Genomic DNA, 18,223 nt, shown 5'->3' with positions numbered 1-18,223 from the left:
TCCCCCATTTGTAAATTATTATTATTATTCCCAAATTTCCCCTCATGAATCAAGAAAAGTACATTATCTAATTTAAATAAAGCTATAAGCTCATTTATGCAAAGTTTGAGATTCTGTGTACTTGTGTGTGTTTGTGTGTATGTAATAGAAAGAAAGAAACAAATGAGCTTTAATCCACTTTCACTGAAATTTAAAGTGGGTGGTTGTGGCAACATTATATAATATGCAATAGGGCGGGGTTAATTATAGGCCACGCCCTGTTATTTGAGTCGCACGCTATAGGCCACGCCCCTTGTCCGCTCCGGTTTCTCCGGGTATTTGTGTGGTGTCACTGAGGACTGACGGCCCGCGCGCTCACCTGAAGCAGACGGAGAGGGTTAGAAAACACAGCACGAGGTGAGTTTCATTTAAAGCGGGGTCACACACACTCCCATTTATTATTATTGTGTGTGTATATGTATGTGTGTATGCGCGCGCGCGAGAGTGACCACACAGTGTGAAACATTAGAGCTCGCTCCTTAGCAACAGAAATTGATTAGTGTGTGAGAACTTCATGTGACATAAACAGAAAGAAGTATCAGCACAACAAAACTCGATGGCTTCATGCAGCAGAGCATAACAGAAGTGGTCACTGTGGGGAAAAGCATCACTGTCGGGAGAAGTTGGATATCAGTGAACGGCTGGTGAACAACAAGGAAACTAAAAGAGCAAGAAAGCTGAACAGAAGCTGCTCAGAGACAGAAGGACAGACATCAGCTTTATTTCACACTTATGTTACAATCCGTTTTTAAGTGCTGGAGGTTATTGTGTTGTCTGTCTGTAAAGACAATAAAGCGTCTTGAGCCAGGATTGGTTTCTAACCCCAGCTAAAGTATGAGCAGTAAGATGCCTCCACAGACCCCAGGGCTAAAGGTCAAAGCCCTAATTTAAACTCCTGGAAATTAAATACGTTACACACGCACTGCTGTGCAATTCTGCCTTCTGATTGGTTCACAGCCGGTGATTAATTCTAACAGCAGCTCACATCACAGCTTTATATTAACGCACTCACTCTAATACCTTCTTGTTTCCATAGTAACAACATGGACATGCACAACACACTCTGCTGATAATTAACAAATTGTTTGTTGACATTTTTTTTGTGAGATGTGAAAGGAGTCTCTAGTGTCAGCACTGTGTAAAGGTGGAACTGTAGGTTTTTCTACTGTACATCTTGAGGACAGACACACACACACACACACACACAGACACACCATTGTTTTCCTTTCCACTCTGTTTCACTTTTATTTAAACCACATTGTGCCTGTTTCCTGATGGAGAGCAGAAAAAAAGTCCCTCCATTATTATTCCTGTAAAAAGGAAAGATGAATCAACTTTATCTTTCCTGAGCAGTTCCAGTAAGAGAGAGGGAGAGAGATAGAGAGAGAGGGAGAGAGATAGAGAGAGAGGGCTGGGGATCTTCTAAATTGTTTCTCTCTCTCTCTTTCTCTATCCCTTTGTAGTTGAGATTGTGCTTGATGTTTGAATGATGAAGAAGATCTACTCAATGTTCTCCTCTCTCCAGGACAAACTGCACAGAGACAGTGAGTACACACACACACATCATGCATGTTTGATCAATAGAACATTGTGTGTGATGACCTTTAACTCATAAATCATCGTTGTGTGCTCTGTAACCACTAACACTGAACATTTTTTAAATAAGACAGTTACTGAGGTGTGTGTGTGTGCTTGCCTGTGTGTGTGTGTGTGTGTGTGTGTGTGCGTGTGTGTGTGCTTGCCTGTGCGTGTGTGTGTGCTTGCCTGTGCGTGTGTGTATGCAGAAGGTGAAAAGAAAGCGTTGACCCCTGCCGTAGATGCTCCGCCACCTTTTGAGTGCACACACACACTTGGGCGGCCACCATTTTTTGAGTACCTGGTGGTGGTGAGTGTGAGAAAGAGGAGCAGTGGGGATGAAGGCTATGAGCCACAGATCATATATCAGTTCCCTAAAGCCATCAGCCAATCACAGCGTGAGAAGGAGGAGCTCTGTCTCAAGGCCATCACACTCTTCTGCTTCCCTGAGGGGGTCAACTGGGCCCCACTGACTGAGTACCACAGGTCTCTCTCACACACACACACACACACACACACACACACACACACACACAGGTTTGGTTGTTTGTATTGTATTAAGTCTGTCTCTCTCTGCAGTGAGACATTTTCATTCGTCTTGACTGACATGGATGGTAGCAGGAGGAACGGTTACTGCAGGAGACTGCTGGTGTGCTAATTTATGTATTGCACATACACATACACACACACACACACACACAGTCTCTCTCTAGTGTAAGTTTATATATTAGCATGTTTATTGTGTAATGAATCCACCACTGTTATGGTTATAATGTATTATATGAGTATTATTGTGTGTGTGTGTGTGTGTTAGCCGTTAGGTAAAGGAGCACGCCCCCCAGAGGCCTACTGCATCATCAGTACCCTTGCCTGCTTCAGCCTCTTCTCTAAGGTATCAACAATATCTGTGAATTAGAGTGTGTCTTTCTGTTTGTCTGTCTGTCTGTCTTTAGTAATATTGTGTGTGTGTGTGGGGGGGTGTGTGTGTGTGTAGATCTTTGATGAGGTTGAGAAGAGGCGTCAGATCTCCATGGCGATGATTTATCCATTCATGCAGAGTCTCAGAGAAACACCGTTTCCTGCTCCGGGACAAACCGCCACAATCAAGAGCTTCATCCCTGAGTCTGGGACAGAGGTGCATACACACACACACACACGCACACACTCGTACACACATACACACATATACACACACACACACATATACACACACACACACACACACACACTCATACACACACACACACACACACTCATACACACACACAGACACACACATCATGTCATTTGTGAACATTGTCACCAAGCTACACAAGGTCTCCACATACACAAGTGTTTTGGTCCAGTTCTCCTGAAACTGAGAGGATTCTGAAAAGCCTGTAAAGAATAGAACTAAAGGCATCTCTCTCTCTCTCTCTGTCTCTCTCTATCTCTCTCTCTCTGTCTCACTCTGTCTCTCGCTCTCTCCCTCCCTCTCTCGCTCTCACTCTGTCTCTCCCTCTCTCGCTCTCGCTCTGTCTCTCTCTCTCCTTTATTTTACTTATATTTTCAGCCACAGTTTTACAGAGATGGTGAATTTAGACAGACGCTTTCTGAGAGCTTCATTGTCATGTCATCAGACTGAAATAGTTAGAGCTGTTAGTCTGCGTTATTTCACCAAGTTTAAAGACCGATTTCTTTTGGAATATGATGACTTTGACGCTGTAACTGTGTGTGTGTGTGTGTATGTCTGTGTATGTGTGTCTGTGTGTGTGTGTGTGTGTGTCTGTAGATGATCAGTCTGACTCGTCCAGTGGATTCCTGGTTGGAACATGTTGAATTTCGCTCGTTGTTTCACTGTTTATCAGATGAAGAGGTTCTGCAAGTTTTTGCTGCCACTTTGCTGGAACGACGAATCATCTTCATCGCTGAGGAGCTCAGGTACCCAATCAGATCTCTCCCTGTGCACACACACACACACACACACACCACAGCACGAGGCACTGAATTTTTACCCCTATGTACCTGTGTGTCTGTAGCACTCTCTCTCAGGTGTTACATGCTGTTGCTGCTCTGCTCTTCCCCTTCATCTGGCAGCACACGTTCATCTCCATTGTTCCTAAAGTTCTCCTGGATGTGTATTTAGCACCAACGCCGTACCTCCTTGGTATCCAGAGGAACCTGCTGCACCTTCTCTCTGAGCACACTGATGTAAGGGTTTGTGTGTCTGTGTGTGTACTGTGTGTGCACTACTGACCTCAAATAGTGTGTCACAGTTTACCCCAGTAAAGTATTCCCTATTACCATGTAACTGTGAATGACACTAACCCACAAATCCTACATAAGAACACAAACACGCACATTCATTTTGTCTGTTGTTCCTCAGCTGCTTATCGTTGATCTGACCAGCCAATCAGAGAGCAAGTTTATCACCAGAGTGAGTTCAATGCGCACACACACGCACACTCACTCACTTATTTCAACAAAGATGTTCCAGCTCCAGTTGGACTCATGATATATTCGGACATTCTAAGAGGAGATGTGAACTCCATGTGGTCTTTTACATCACTACAACATTGATCAGACTCTATATATATAATCACACCCCCAGTGTCACCCAGATGAGGATGAGGTTCCCCTTTGAGTCTGGTTCCTTCCTTTACCATCTAAGAGAGTTTTTCCTCCCCACAGTCACCTGAGTCACCTCAGACTTGTTCATTGGGGATAAATACATAATAAATACATACACATTTATATATATCTAATATTAATCTTTATATTAACTTTTTGTTCTATGTTTATATTCTGTAAAGCTGCTTTGAGACGATGTCTATTGTTAAAAGCTCCATACAAATAAATCTGAATTGAAATGAAGTTTCTTATCACACTTACCTACATTTACAGTTTAACACAAGACATATACACAAACGTGTGTGTGTGAGAGAGAGAGAATGTTAACATGAATTTTCAGAGAGCTCTGTGAAGTAATGTTTTAAATTTGTGATTTTATAAAATCACAGGAAGTCGTTTGCGTTGTAGAATATACAAATTTTCACAAATAAAAATAAACTTATCCAGATAGACGAGGAAAATCTTGTTGTTTTTCTGGTTTATCAGCTCTGGTCTGGTGTTTAGCGCAGCCTTCAGTCATTCTACACTCAGGACTTAATTAGCATCATGTCCTCGTCCCACACAAACACACTGCTGCTAATGGCCCTACTGACGTACAGCAACATGCTCACATTCTCACTGTCCTCGTGTCTCTGCTGTAGATCGGAGACGAGGACACGTTGATCCCGAGCAGACTGCAGGAGGAGCTGCTACAGGATCTCTGCAAAAGGAAACACAACCCTAGTGAGTGTCACTAGGCCTTTAATTAACACTCACTGTCTCACCTCCTCTGTCTCTCACTGTGTATCACAACTGATCACTGATTCTTGCTGTTCTGTGTGTAATGTGTGTGTAACGTGTTGTTGTGGTTCTACAGCTGCAGAGGAGATGAACAGCGTAGTGTCTGAAGCCTTCATCAGCTTTTTCGTGAAAACTGTTGGACATTTTGCAGGTCATATCAAGCATCATGGAGGAAACAAACAGTTGAGAACATTCCAGAAAAAGAGCTTCCTTAAAGCTGTGGAGTCCAAGGAGAACCGGAACTTTGTCAGACAATTCATTCAGACACAGATGTTCGACTTGTTCATCCAAGAGGAGGAGAAACACCACAACCATGAAGGTAAGAACCCAAACACTGTTCTCTGGGTCACACGCTGTGAGGTTTGAGGAACATCATCCTTCCTGTTTGAAAACTGCTACTTCAAGTGACACTCCTGTTTCATTTCTCTGTGTACTGCATCAGCTATACATATCGCTGAAATGACAATAAAATCTTCTTGACTTGTGTGTGTTTCAGGATTTTTCCATAAGAAAATTTTGGAATTTCAGCAAAGAAGAAAGGAGCGTCTGAGGAATGGAGGAGCGAAGGGGCTTGTCGTATGAAACAGAGAGAGAGAGAGAGAGAGTGTGTGTGTTTTAAACTTCATTAATGCACAAACCTGTAAACAAGGCTTTAAACAGTATAAAAATAAGAGTTTATTTGTCTTTATGTTTTAAAAACATACAATACTGACTGTGTCTTAGCTGCTTGTTGACTGAAAATAAACAGGTGGTGTAAAATAGAGGCAGTAAAATAAAGGCAGTGTCAGTGATGTGATTAGCAGTAGTAAGAGAGAGTCCACAGTCGCAGGCTGCTGGTCACCATAAACATCTGATCAACACTGAACCTTGTGCTATTCATGTGTTCACTTTGCAGCTTGTACCTGACTTTTTTTTAACTGAAAATAAACAGCATGGAAATACTAATGTGACTAATAAGTGAAATGTTAAACTAATTATTATTAAATTCTCATTTTACTAATAAATGTTTTCCAGATTAACCGGATTTGTCTTGTTCATGATTACAAAAAGCGCTTCACTATGCTAACTATGCTAATGAGAAGTTCAAGCTAAACAATAACAAAGTAATATAAAATAACAGCCTACTGTAGAGTTACAGGGTTAAAGCTCACGGAGGAACATTTTAAACTGCATTTTCCCCAAATTTATATCTGTGTCTTTAAAATAAAATCTAAAGTGTATTCTGTATAAACACTGAAACCTTCTGCTGGTTAGGGTTAAGGTTAGGGTTATACCTGCTCCTGTGGTTAGGGTTAAGGTTATACCTGCCCCTGTGGTTAAGGTTATACCTGCCCCTGTAGTTAAGGTTAGGGTTAAGGTTATACCTGCTCCTGTGGTTAGGGTTATACCTGCCCCTGTGGTTAGGGTTATACCTGCCCCTGTGAAACATTTGATTCAGCTCAAAACTACTGAGCTTATTGTAGAGGTTTTAAGAGCAGCTACATGACTGAGACGATCTATGAGGAAATAAGAGATAAGAAAGCTCTGATCCCATCGGTCAGATATTTAAACTGCTTCTTCCTTTTGTTTTTTGTGTGTGTGTTGGGGTCAAGGGAGTGGTGTGGTTGTCTAGGAGGGGCTTTGTGTTTAGATGGATCCAGCCAGTAAGGAGGATGTCTCTCCAGGGATCCATGCTGAACCAAAATGGGCGGAGTCATGCAAATTGCTGCTCTGAAGGTCCACCTCCCCCCTCAGGCTGATCTTCTGTAGTCACAGACAGTACAGACAAACTGGAAAATTGTTTCACACACAACTCTTTCTCTGTGTGTGTGTGTTCTTACTGTACCTGAAAGTCTCTGATGTAGGTGAGAAAGAAGCTGATGAAGGAAAAAGCCAGAGACCATTCAGAGACTGTGCTCACCATGTGAGCTGTGTAACCCTAAAAAACACACACACACACACACACACACACACACACGCGCGCGCGTATACTAACCTATACAAAATACAGTGTATATAATCTTACATCTGTGTGTTTGCATATGTGACCCTGTAGAGTATGCAAATCATATGCAAATAAGCCACTAAGCACAGTTTCCGTCCAGTTTCCCTGAGCCTTTGATAATTCATGGTGCTGGTGTGTAGGAATATATTCACAAAATTCATTTTGCACAGCCCACACACACACAGCCCACACACACACACACACTTACAAGTTCTCCAGGGTTCCAGTGGAGTTTTTTATGCACCTCTAATCCTGGCAGGCTGCTGTACAGAATTACTGAGGATACAAACACTGAGACACGGTCAAGGAAAAAAATCTTTCATTTTAGTTCATGATCAATAGCACACACACACACACACACACTGCCAAGTTCCTAATAAATCCCTAATCTTATCTCTACAACAATAATCTTAAAATACCTTAAATATTTTAAATCTCGTATGCTAAACCTTCATTGTTAAATCTCTCACATTCACACACAAAGTGATGGTGATGGTGATAAAGAGTGAGGATGCTGCTGATGATGCTGCTGAAGGTCCAGAGCCCGATGATCAGTCGAATCCAGAAGACTTGTTTGGTGTGTATGTGCGGCTGCATGTGGTATGAAACAAGTGTGTGTGTCAGAATGTAGAGCGCACCCACGCCAAACGTCAGCACTGCACCCACCAGGTGCATCGAGAACAGCGTTGTCTTCTGCAGACACACACAGATACACACATACATATAGAAGGGGTTCAGTCATGGGCTACTATCACAAATATCATGGATATTGATGCTTTTATGTTACCTGTAATTGTGTGTGGTGTGTGTACAGTATGTGTGTACAGTATGTGTGTGTGTGTGTACCTGGAAGTTTGCCACCACACACATGCCGAAGGAACTGATGCAGCCGAGCACAAAGCCCACAGTATTGAGCTTCAGTAGTTGCTTTTCTCCATGATCAGTGAGAGCCTCAACTTGCTTATAACGCACATACATAGTGGCAATGCCTGCACACGCACACGCGCACACACACACACACACACACACACAAAAGTGCTCAAAAAGGAATGTGGTATCAAACAGAGCTTAAAAAAAGAAAACATAATTTATTCAAAGTAGTTTTTACCAAGAAACGCTGAGACACTGAGCATGATCCCGAACACACACCTCTCAGGAGCAACTGTACCTGTGTCACTGCATCACACACACACACACACACACACACACACACACACACACACGCCTGTCAGGACTTTGTGTTAACCCCATGTGCAGGGTGTAGTGTACTCTGCTTGCACCCTCACCTGATGTAGGGGACAAACGGGTCGACGTGTCTCAGCTCCACCGCTGTGATGTAAGCAAAAACAAATGTAGCTGCTGTCCAAATGACCAGTGACACAGGCAGGATACACAACCCCTCCTGAAACCACCACATCTCCAACAACCTACACACACACAAAGACATATGGGTGAGACGCATCTCATATTCTGATTTTTACTGTTTAATGAATGTGATCCTTTTTCGCTGTTAAAGAGCAGCACTGAACTGTGACGACAACCACCACCACCACACACACACACACACACACACACAGACACACACACACACACACACTGCATGTAGTTGTGTTGAATGTTTTGTGGGTTTCTCACTGGTGTGAACAAAAGACAAGCACAAAGACGCATTATAACAACCGAAATTAAACAGCCACGCCTTAATCTCACAGTAATGTCTTTTTTCTTTTTTACATTTTAAACATTAAAAACTTCACCTTTAATCCGTGTGTGAGACACCGTTCCTGTGTGTGAGGTCCACAGCCAGGCTCCTCTGTGTGTGTGTGTGTGTGTGTGTGTGTGTGTGTGTGTGTGTGTGTGTGTGTGTGTGTGTGTGTTCCTGAGAGAGAAAACACACAATGAGTTTAGTGAACACTTCTGAGAGCACCATGTGAGTGAACACACTCTCACTTCCTCTCTGTCTTAATGAGTGATTTACACACAGGACTTTTAACCAGCTTTAAAACACATCACAATCTTTATCATGTCTTCAGAATTTTAGTGTGAAATGAGCTTCATTACAATAATAAAACACGACATGTAGGTAATCTCACACAGGTTTACCTGTTTTAAATGACTCCTGTCACCTCATGGCACAACTTCCGGGGTGGGTGGGTGTGTGTGTGTGTGTGTGTGTGTGTGTGTGTGTCGTTAATCACAGCTGATAATCTCTCTCACACAAACTGATCACATTTATTACTGTACTTTATGTTTACTTTCATCACCTTCTCAAGTCACTTCCTCTTCAGGGTCACGAGACAATCTGACGTCACTTCCCATATCCAGTGAACGCGTTTCCGTGATTCCTTCTATAGCCGGATTTGTAATGACTATTTGTTCGCTACTGCGCTAACTAATGTTTATGTCTAACTGTGTTAGATGTGTATAAAGTGAACATACGACGCTAAATTAAACGGTTTATAACCCTCCTATAGTTCTTACAGCTCGCCACGAGATGGCGCTGTTTAGTCATGAAATTAAACACACTCAAGGTTAATAGATTCATAGTTAAGTCTAAAACAATAGTATAGAAAGATCCATAACAAACATTCACCTAATCACCATACTAAATAATCATTCATTTATTTTCTACCGCTTATCCGAACGGGGAGCCTGTGCCTATCTCAGGCGTCATCGGGCATCGAGGCAGGATACACCCTGGACGGAGTGCCAACCCATCACAGGGCGCACACACACACACACACACACACACACACACACACACACACACACACACACACACACCAGACAATTTTCCAGAGATGCCAATCAACCTACCATGCATGTCTTTGGACCAGGGGAGGAAACCGGAGTACCCGGAGAAAACCCCCGAGGCACGGGGAGAACATGCAAACTCCACACACACAAGGTGGAGGCGGGAATCGTCAATTGTCTTCAGCTAATACACAACAAAACAAGAATAGTTTAGCAATTAGAATTGTGTTGTTTTGTTTTTTTAGGTCTTTTTTTATTTGATCTTTAGCTGTCTAACTGCATGGATGGTTAGGGTTGTTGTTTTATTGCTGAGTCTCTAACGTGATTTATTAATATAGAGAAAAGTGTCTTCAACACTGCAGTCTGTCCAGAGACGCCTTTAATACAGGGATTTACTGAAAAGTCTTTAACACATTAGAGCTCAAACCAGATGAAATCTCTAAATTAGAGTTTTTAAAGAGATTAACTATAATTTTCACATTTTTGTAATTGTTAAATTCTGATAAGACAAAAATACTACTTATCTGTCCAAAAGCCAGTACACAGAACATATTACAAACACAGCCTTCTTCACCTTAGAAATATCACCAAGCTGAGAAACATCCTGTTTGTCTCTGATGCTGAGAAGCTAGTTCATGCCTTCATGACCTCTAGACTGGACTATTGTAATGCATTACTAGGTGGTTGTCCTGCATCTTTAATAAATAGGTTACAGTTAGTCCAAAATGCAGCTGCCAGAGTTCTCACTAGGACAAGAAAGTATGACCATATTACCCCAATTTTATCATCTCTACACTGGCTACCTGTTAAGTTTAGAATTGACTACAAACTGCTGCTACTTACGTATAAGGCTCTTAATGGTTTAGCTCCCATGTATCTAACTAGTCTTCTAACACGTTACAATCCTTCACACTCTCAGAGATCACAAAACTCAGGACTTCTGCTAGTTCCCAGAATATCTAAGTCTACTAAAGGTGGTAGAGCGTTTTCTTATGTAGCTCCCAAACTTTGGAATAGTCTTCCTGATAGTATTATCAGTGTCAGAGGATGAGGTTCACTTTTGAGTCTGGTTCCTCTCAAGGTTTCTCCCTCTTCCATCTAAGGGAGTTTTTCCTCACCTGAGTCACCTCAGACTTGCTCACTGAGGTTAATACAAACACATTTAAACAGAAGTCTAATAATCATGTTGAATATTTTGTATTATATTAATCTTCATATAAATATTAAACTTTTTGTATTTTGTTTATGTTCTGTAAAACTGCTTTGAGACAATGTCCATTGTTAAAAGCGAAACACAAATTTTAATTTAATTGAATAAAACACTAAACAAAGTTTGACCAACAGATTCCTGAAGGAAACAACATTTAATATTTTTAATAATGTTTTATCACTTAGTGGACAAGAGACAGAGAGAGAGAGAGACAGAGAGAGAGAGACAGAGAGAGAGACAGGGAGAGAGAGGGACAGAGAGAGAGAACGAAGAAGACGATCACAAATCAGATTTACTTTACTAACCGTTTTTTTTTATTTTAAAAATTGTTTCTAAACTCTTTTTACAGAAACGTGATGAGTTTTAGCACCTGTTTTTACACACACACAGCATTAGTTTTTACATTTAGTACAGAATAATTTAAATAAAGCAACTTTTTTTCATGGTCAGTTAAAGTGTCCATAAACATATAATCATGTCTTTTATAAACCATGTAAATCAGGTTCATCCTTGGGCACGCTGATGGGTTTAAACACACACACACACACACACACACACACACACACACACACACACACAAGCAGTGTGTGAGTCTTATTGAGCTGTTACTGGTTTAATTTTGAAGATGAAGATATGAAGGTGTGAGGAGATCTGGTTACACACACTCACACAGTAACGCACCAGATCAAACAGGGACAGCACCTGGAAACACACACACACACACACACACACACACACACACTTCATTAAACACAGAAGAGCATTCACACACCTCTAACTTTTAAGGTAGTTGAAACCAACTCCTCACCAGTGCAATCCACAGCACCACATACTCATCTATGAAACTGTTGAAATACTGATCGAGAAACAAAAGTCCGGGACCCAAAAATGCCACGTCATGCAGATGCATCTCACTTTTTGTCATGTGTGCGACCTGAAAGAACAACAACAATACTTAATCTGACAGTCAGTGAAATGTTGTCAACGTGTTATGTGCTGTTCAGACGGGATAATAGTTTTGTGTGTTTGTTCAATAATGTAGTTGAAGAATATGTTTATGACTTATGATGGGTTCACAAAAGGTAAGTGATGTGTGTATAAATCATCACCATGTACTACACACTGAGGGGGAAATAGGAGGTCACATGACCATAACATGTCTGTAATGTGTACGCGTACCTAAAGCCCCTGGAAGTGTCGCTTCTCTGTTCTAAGAGAGAAAAGTGCGAGCACTTCCTGGAGCATCCTCATCCTGGGGAAAAACACTACACAACTTTACCAACATGGTAGTTCAGGTGGGAGAAATATTTACTGGAGTGTAGAAAAAGATACTCTGTGAACATTACACACCTTCACATGGAAACTAATCCTGTCTGAACAGGTTTAGGGTTTATTACGTGTGGAAGACAGACAGCAGGACTAAAGGACACACTGAAAGAATACAGTTTATACACTAAAAGATGACTGTGTGAAAGAGAGCATATTCACCACAAGTTTGTTGGTGATTTTGGCAGAGACAAAGCCAAAAGCGAGAATGTAGAGACAGGGATGTTTCTCAAACAGCTGGATGGCAGATTTTTTATAGATCATCATAGCAAGCAATATAACAGAGCCTATGTGCAGGACTGGAGATAACACACTCGTGCCCTGGACCAAGACACACACACACACACGAGTATATGAGTATATACAGTAGTAATAAATGCATACATCTGTGTGTGTGGGGGTGGGTGGGTGGGGGAGACTCACTGCGATGGTGGACCCGTTTTTTCCGACTCCTCCTGTGAAAATGACTCTAAAATAATTAGTGCAGCAAATCACAGCACCAACGAATGTACACAACGCTGGGATAATCTTCATCTGGATGTTTAATACTGGGATCTGGCAAGACGCACACACACACACGTGTTCGCACACGCACACACACACGTCCTTGTTACCCTGAACTATAATTTCATTAAAAAAGTTATAATACACCTTTGTCACAAAATCACTCCATTTTATGCAGATGTTAATTAGAACTCATGGCATTAGTCTGCTTCAGATTAAACACACAGTGTCAAGTCCACAAACAAATGATTCATTTCAGCGGTTAATTAGGAATTAATTATTCAGTATTAATTACAGTTAAAGATCTATTGTGTGCATTATGAATTACCAGAGCCTGCCAGAAAGCAGATCCGCCCACTGCAGCCAGCAAATACATCACCATAATGAAGATCTGCACCTCAGTCACATCAATACTGAGCAAGAGAGAGAGAGAAAAAGGGAGGAGAGAGGGGGGGAGAACAGTGATAAAGAGAGAGAGGGGGAGGAGAGAGAGAGGGAGGAGAGAGAGAGAGAAAGGGAGGAGAGAGAGAAAGGGAGGAGAGAGAGGGGAGAGAGAGAGAAAGGGAGGAGAGAGAGGGGGGGAGAGGGGGAGAGAGAGCAAGAGAGGGGGGGAGAACAGTGATAAAGAGAGAGAGACAGATAAAGGAAAGCAGCATTAGTGACAGCAGTAATGTTTTGCCTGACACAGTTATGTGGGCGGGATATAAACAGGAAACTGATTGACATTCCTGTAGTCGAGCAGCCGTGATTGGCTGATCAGCACTTTTTACCATTGTGTCCCAGAATTTCGGGCTAATGATGGAGGTGAAAATGTGCAGCAGAGCCAAAGAGAGCTGCAGCTCTGTACTGTCAAATCTATACAGTGTTACACAGAGGGACACAATTCCACCCATTACTGACCAAAACACCACCCACAGAGTTACACTATAATACACACCGTGCTGTGGTGTAACTGTCTGTTATACAGTTCATTAGGTCATGACGTTACCAAACAGGACACAATGACTTATAGCAGTATGTGTAGAACACACAGGTGACAGTGTACATACTTAACAAAGGAAGCTGTACACTGACTCTTTACTGACTGTGATTATTGTGCTACTGCTGAGTATCGATCCAACAGCATTTATGTACAGTGAGCTTGAGAAGATAATCTACAGCTCCTGTGGTCCAGTTCTCTAAATACAAGAAATATAGATCAATAAAAAAAATTATGTCCCAGTGAGTTCAGTCACTAAAGTCCCAGGTGAAAGAACACAATCATGTAAACAGTGTTCACTTTATTTCATCTCTTTAAACACAACAGTAACTCCCACTGACTCATAGAACAGCAGTAAACATAAGACATTCAAACTGAACTGCCGGTGTAGAGTTTGCACTTTGCTCAGTTTTCCTGTATCTATCATAGAGCTTTGTGTGTGTTGTGCTGTTTGTGTGTGTTGTGCTGTTTGTGTGTGTTGGGGGACTTACATGCCAAATCGCAGTGTTCCAGAAACGTACGTCTGCCAGTGAGCGCAATAAAACATAAACATTCCCGCAAAACAGCAGAAAAACATCCAGTCTGGATTTGTCCCCAACTGAACTGCTATACTCGTACCCAACACCACAAACACTGCAGAGAGAGAGAGAGAGAGAGAGCGCTCTAAAGAGTAAACACAGTGTCTTCTCCATACAACCACATACTGTACACATAAAATGTTTAGACACACACACACACACACACACACAATACAAACACTGTAGAAGTGAAGATTATATTTTGTGTGTGTGAGCAGTGTTAAGCAGGTGACGTATGAAGCGTTTATTCACTAGTACCTGTGGACAGAGAGTCACAGCCATGATCAAACAGCTCCCCTAGTGGTGAAGAGCTGTTAGTGCGCCGGGCCTGTTTCCCATCAATTGCATCCAGAGACTGATACACAAACAAACCAACGGCACATAACAGGTATGCCCACAGTGGAGCCTGGACACACACACACACACACACACACACACGATGTAATTAAACATTTTTTCATAGTTTCAGTGCTGAAGACACTAAATATAGGGATGTGGTAGCCTAGTGGTCAAGGTGTTGGGCTACCAATCGGAAGGTTGTGAATTCGATTCCTACGTCCACCAAACTGCCACTGCTGGGCCCCTGAGCAAGGCCCTTAACTCTCAATTGCTCAGTTGTGTAAAAATGAGCTAAAATGTAAGTCACTCTGGATAAGGGCGTCCGCTAAATGCTGTAAATAATTAGATAGATTAAATGTTAGTGTCCAGTCTACACTCTCCACATGTTTGGGCATGAATTCACACACAGCTTGTGTTGCTTTTGTCTTCCACCAGTGTATCTGTCAATATCAGTCAATCGGTCCCTACATGTTTAGTAGCCGTTTTTTTATTGTCAGTCTGTACCTCAATCGCTCTGTACCTGTTCCGTTGCAGTGGGACAATAATAGATGAGCACAAGCGTGGTGAAGGCATTGGTGGCGAGGCCGATGATGGTGATGAGGTTGGGTGCGATCCATGGGGGCATGCAGCCCACCAGCCACTCCCAGTAGCATTGCATTATGGGTTCGAGCAGTGATTTTCCAGCGCTACTGTAACGATGCTCCTCCAGACGCTTCAGTTGGTGCCGAGTCAGCACTGGAGCAGGAATCTCGATCAGCCGCCTTAGCATGGGGGGCTCTGGCCCCCCACGGACCCCCCGCCGCCCACTCATTCCCCCGCCACCTACAAACACACACACAACTGCTCTTAAAAAAACTTTTATAAAGTGGGAAACACACTGAGAATCAGAAGAGTAAAATTAGTTAACTCAGCCTGTCTCTGGTTAGCTATAGCATGGACTTACCTGTTCTTCTGTTTCTGAGGTGCGTAGCACCTGTTCCACACCACTCCACTCTGCTCCACACATACACACAGCACCTAGAAAGAAGTGACAGCATCAATGTCTAATCATCAACAGTAAATAAATACTTATCATGAAACCTTTAATACCCAGTGCCCCATGTTTAGTTCACCTCATGTTATAAAAAGTAGGTTTAATATTGCTGTAATATCACATTGCCGCTGGTGCCTTTAAATGACACAGATGTTTTAATCCTTTCAAATAAATAAGATTATATTTCTGGAAACAGTATTTAAGTTCAGTGTGGACCACCCCCACCCCCACCCAGCAACCCACCCACCCACAGGGAGGGAGAGACAGAGATACAGACAGACAGACAGAGATACAGACAGACAGACAGAGATAGACAGACAGACAGAGAGATACAGACACAGACAGACAGAGAGATACAGACACAGACAGACAGAGAGATACAGACACAGACAGACAGAGAGATACAGACACAGACAGACAGAGAGATACAGACACAGACAGACAGAGAGATACAGACACAGACAGACAGAGAGATACAGACACAGACAGACAGAGAGATACCGACACAGACAGACAGAGAGATACCGACACAGACAGACAGAGATACCGACACAGACAGACAGAGATACAGACAGACAGAGATACAGACACAGACAGACAGAGAGAGACAGACAGAGACAGACAGAGAGAGACAGACAGAGAGATTCAGACAGAGAGACAGACAGAGAGATTCAGACAGACAGACAGAGATTCAGACACAGACAGACAGAGATACAGACACAGACAGACAGACAGACAGACAGAGAGATACAGACAGACAGAGAGATACAGTCACAGACAGAGATACATACACAGAGAGACAGACAGAGAGATACAGACAGACAGAGAGATACAGTCACAGACAGAGATACAGTCACAGACAGAGATACAGTCACAGACAGAGATACAGTCACAGACAGAGATACAGTCACAGAGAGACAGACAGACAGACAGAGAGACAGACAGAGAGACAGATACACAGACACAGAGAGACAGACACACAGAGAGACAGACACACAGAGAGAGAGACAGACACACAGAGAGAGAGACAGACAGAGATACAGACAGACAGACACAGAGAGACAGACAGACAGACACAGAGAGACAGACAGACACACAGAGAGAGAGACAGACACACAGAGAGAGAGACAGACACACAGAGAGAGAGACAGACACACAGAGAGAGAGACAGACACACAGAGAGAGAGACAGACACACAGAGAGAGAGACAGACACACAGAGAGAGAGAGAGACACACAGAGAGAGAGAGAGACACACAGAGAGAGAGAGAGACACACAGAGAGAGAGAGAGACACAGAGAGAGAGACACACAGAGAGAGAGAGAGACACACAGAGAGAGAGAGAGACACACAGACAGAGAGACAGACACACAGACAGAGAGACAGACAGATTCAGGAAAGAAAATAGACAGGAAAATTAATCACACCCTGACAGCGGCATTTTAATGATATCTGAAACGTTTTCAAGCCCCTTTTTAATACCCCGTTTTTTTCTACACTATACTTTAGCTCCCTTTCCCTTTTATGTGTATTAGCTTGTTAGCTTTGTTAGCAGCACCCGACCGGTGGCTTCAGTGCTGCTAACCAGTTTAGCTCATGTTACTTAGCATTGCGAAGTTGTCGTGTTGTAAACAACTAAACTGTAGCTCAGTACTCACTCAGTTAATGTGTCCGCTTCGGTGTGTCAGTGTGTGTCAGTGAAGGCTAACAGACCATTAGCACACTACAACTTATAACTGCGTCCCAAGCTCGCAGCACGCATGCGCGTTTCTCACTGTACTCGCCACGAGCGCAGCGTTATTTACACATAACGTTATTGTGCTTGAGTTTTATCGGTAATCTGCAGACATTCTGTAATATACGTTAAAATCTTTCGGTGCCTAAAAACACGAACGTGCTCCGTACGTGACACACCGTTTATTTTAAACTAATTCAATTTCCGTCCTGCAAGAAGGTGATTTTAAAGCGTCACACCTGCGCAGATTCAGCGCATAAACTACCACAGATATTCTGTAAAGATGTGTAAAATAAATCTTTACAAGCTGGTTCATCGCAAATCCATAAATATGTTCAGGAATATAAAGTGTTTATTGTGTAGGGAACAGGGGAGTTATCTGTAATGACCAGGTTAGTGTGTTAGACACTTTATACAGTGTTCAGTAACTTGCTTCTCCTTATTGTTTCGCCACAGACGTGTTTGTGGGAACTTTAACATGAAGGGAGGGGCTTTTTTTTTACTTCGGTCTAAAATCTCAATTTCTTTATTCTGACTTTCATCCAACGAACATTAAACTACTTTTTATTACACATCACACAGAGGGTTCTCTTCTGAACACACACCTGGAGAGACTGGTCAGGAAACTTCACAAGTGTGTGAGTGAGAGAGAGAGAGAGAGAGAGAGTTTGTGTGTGTGTGTGTGTGTGTGTGTGTGAGAGAGAGAGAGAGAGAGAGAGAGAGTTTGTGTGTGTGTGTGTGTGTGTGTGTGAGAGAGAGAGAGAGAGAGAGAGAGAGAGAG

General features: G+C 42.5%; 3 protein-coding genes across 10 annotated transcripts; 1 reads left to right on the top strand and 2 right to left on the bottom strand.

The window, feature by feature from the left end:
• Nucleotides 1-247: 247 nt before the first annotated feature.
• dennd2db (DENN/MADD domain containing 2Db) lies at nt 248-13,297 on the top strand. 6 transcript variants are annotated; one of them, XM_047805494.1, is made up of 13 exons: nt 249-396; nt 1,503-1,583; nt 1,824-2,100; nt 2,194-2,263; nt 2,429-2,506; nt 2,609-2,749; nt 3,386-3,534; nt 3,633-3,804; nt 3,980-4,030; nt 4,866-4,947; nt 5,081-5,323; nt 5,501-5,608; nt 13,279-13,297. In XM_047805494.1, exons 2-12 carry the CDS (start codon nt 1,526-1,528, stop codon nt 5,584-5,586), a joined length of 1,407 nt encoding a protein of 468 aa, XP_047661450.1. In that variant the 5' UTR covers nt 249-396; nt 1,503-1,525; the 3' UTR covers nt 5,587-5,608; nt 13,279-13,297. The 6 variants fall into 6 exon arrangements, with proteins under 6 accessions (XP_027012288.1, XP_027012289.1, XP_027012287.1 ...); XM_047805497.1 differs by lacking the exon at nt 13,279-13,297 and adding an exon at nt 13,264-13,278; XM_027156487.2 differs by lacking the exon at nt 13,279-13,297 and having other exon boundaries at nt 248-396; nt 5,156-5,323; nt 5,501-6,023.
• Nucleotides 5,656-9,276, bottom strand: dram2b (DNA-damage regulated autophagy modulator 2b). 2 transcript variants are annotated; one of them, XM_047805515.1, is made up of 9 exons: nt 9,089-9,276; nt 8,743-8,864; nt 8,275-8,415; nt 8,097-8,164; nt 7,835-7,977; nt 7,504-7,681; nt 7,197-7,279; nt 6,830-6,860; nt 5,656-6,747 (listed from the first exon to the last, which is right to left on the bottom strand). In XM_047805515.1, the coding sequence occupies exons 3-9, from the start codon at nt 8,403-8,405 to the stop codon at nt 6,698-6,700; spliced, it is 684 nt and encodes a 227-aa protein (XP_047661471.1). In that variant the 5' UTR covers nt 8,406-8,415; nt 8,743-8,864; nt 9,089-9,276; the 3' UTR covers nt 5,656-6,697. The 2 variants fall into 2 exon arrangements, with proteins under 2 accessions (XP_047661471.1, XP_047661465.1); XM_047805509.1 differs by having other exon boundaries at nt 6,830-6,922; nt 9,089-9,271.
• Nucleotides 11,241-17,644, bottom strand: cept1b (choline/ethanolamine phosphotransferase 1b). 2 transcript variants are annotated; one of them, XM_027156599.2, is made up of 10 exons: nt 17,366-17,644; nt 15,619-15,692; nt 15,196-15,497; nt 14,595-14,742; nt 14,250-14,391; nt 13,108-13,192; nt 12,699-12,830; nt 12,438-12,602; nt 11,758-11,883; nt 11,241-11,651 (listed from the first exon to the last, which is right to left on the bottom strand). In XM_027156599.2, the coding sequence occupies exons 3-10, from the start codon at nt 15,484-15,486 to the stop codon at nt 11,544-11,546; spliced, it is 1,197 nt and encodes a 398-aa protein (XP_027012400.1). In that variant the 5' UTR covers nt 15,487-15,497; nt 15,619-15,692; nt 17,366-17,644; the 3' UTR covers nt 11,241-11,543. The 2 variants fall into 2 exon arrangements, with proteins under 2 accessions (XP_027012400.1, XP_027012401.1); XM_027156600.2 differs by having other exon boundaries at nt 12,438-12,596.
• Nucleotides 17,645-18,223: the final 579 nt, after the last annotated feature.

Source organism: Tachysurus fulvidraco, chromosome 2 (genome assembly GCF_022655615.1).
Source record: "Tachysurus fulvidraco isolate hzauxx_2018 chromosome 2, HZAU_PFXX_2.0, whole genome shotgun sequence".
In the NCBI taxonomy this organism is placed as follows: Eukaryota; Metazoa; Chordata; class Actinopteri; order Siluriformes; family Bagridae; genus Tachysurus; species Tachysurus fulvidraco.
This window is presented reverse-complemented; position numbering and strand designations above follow the sequence as displayed.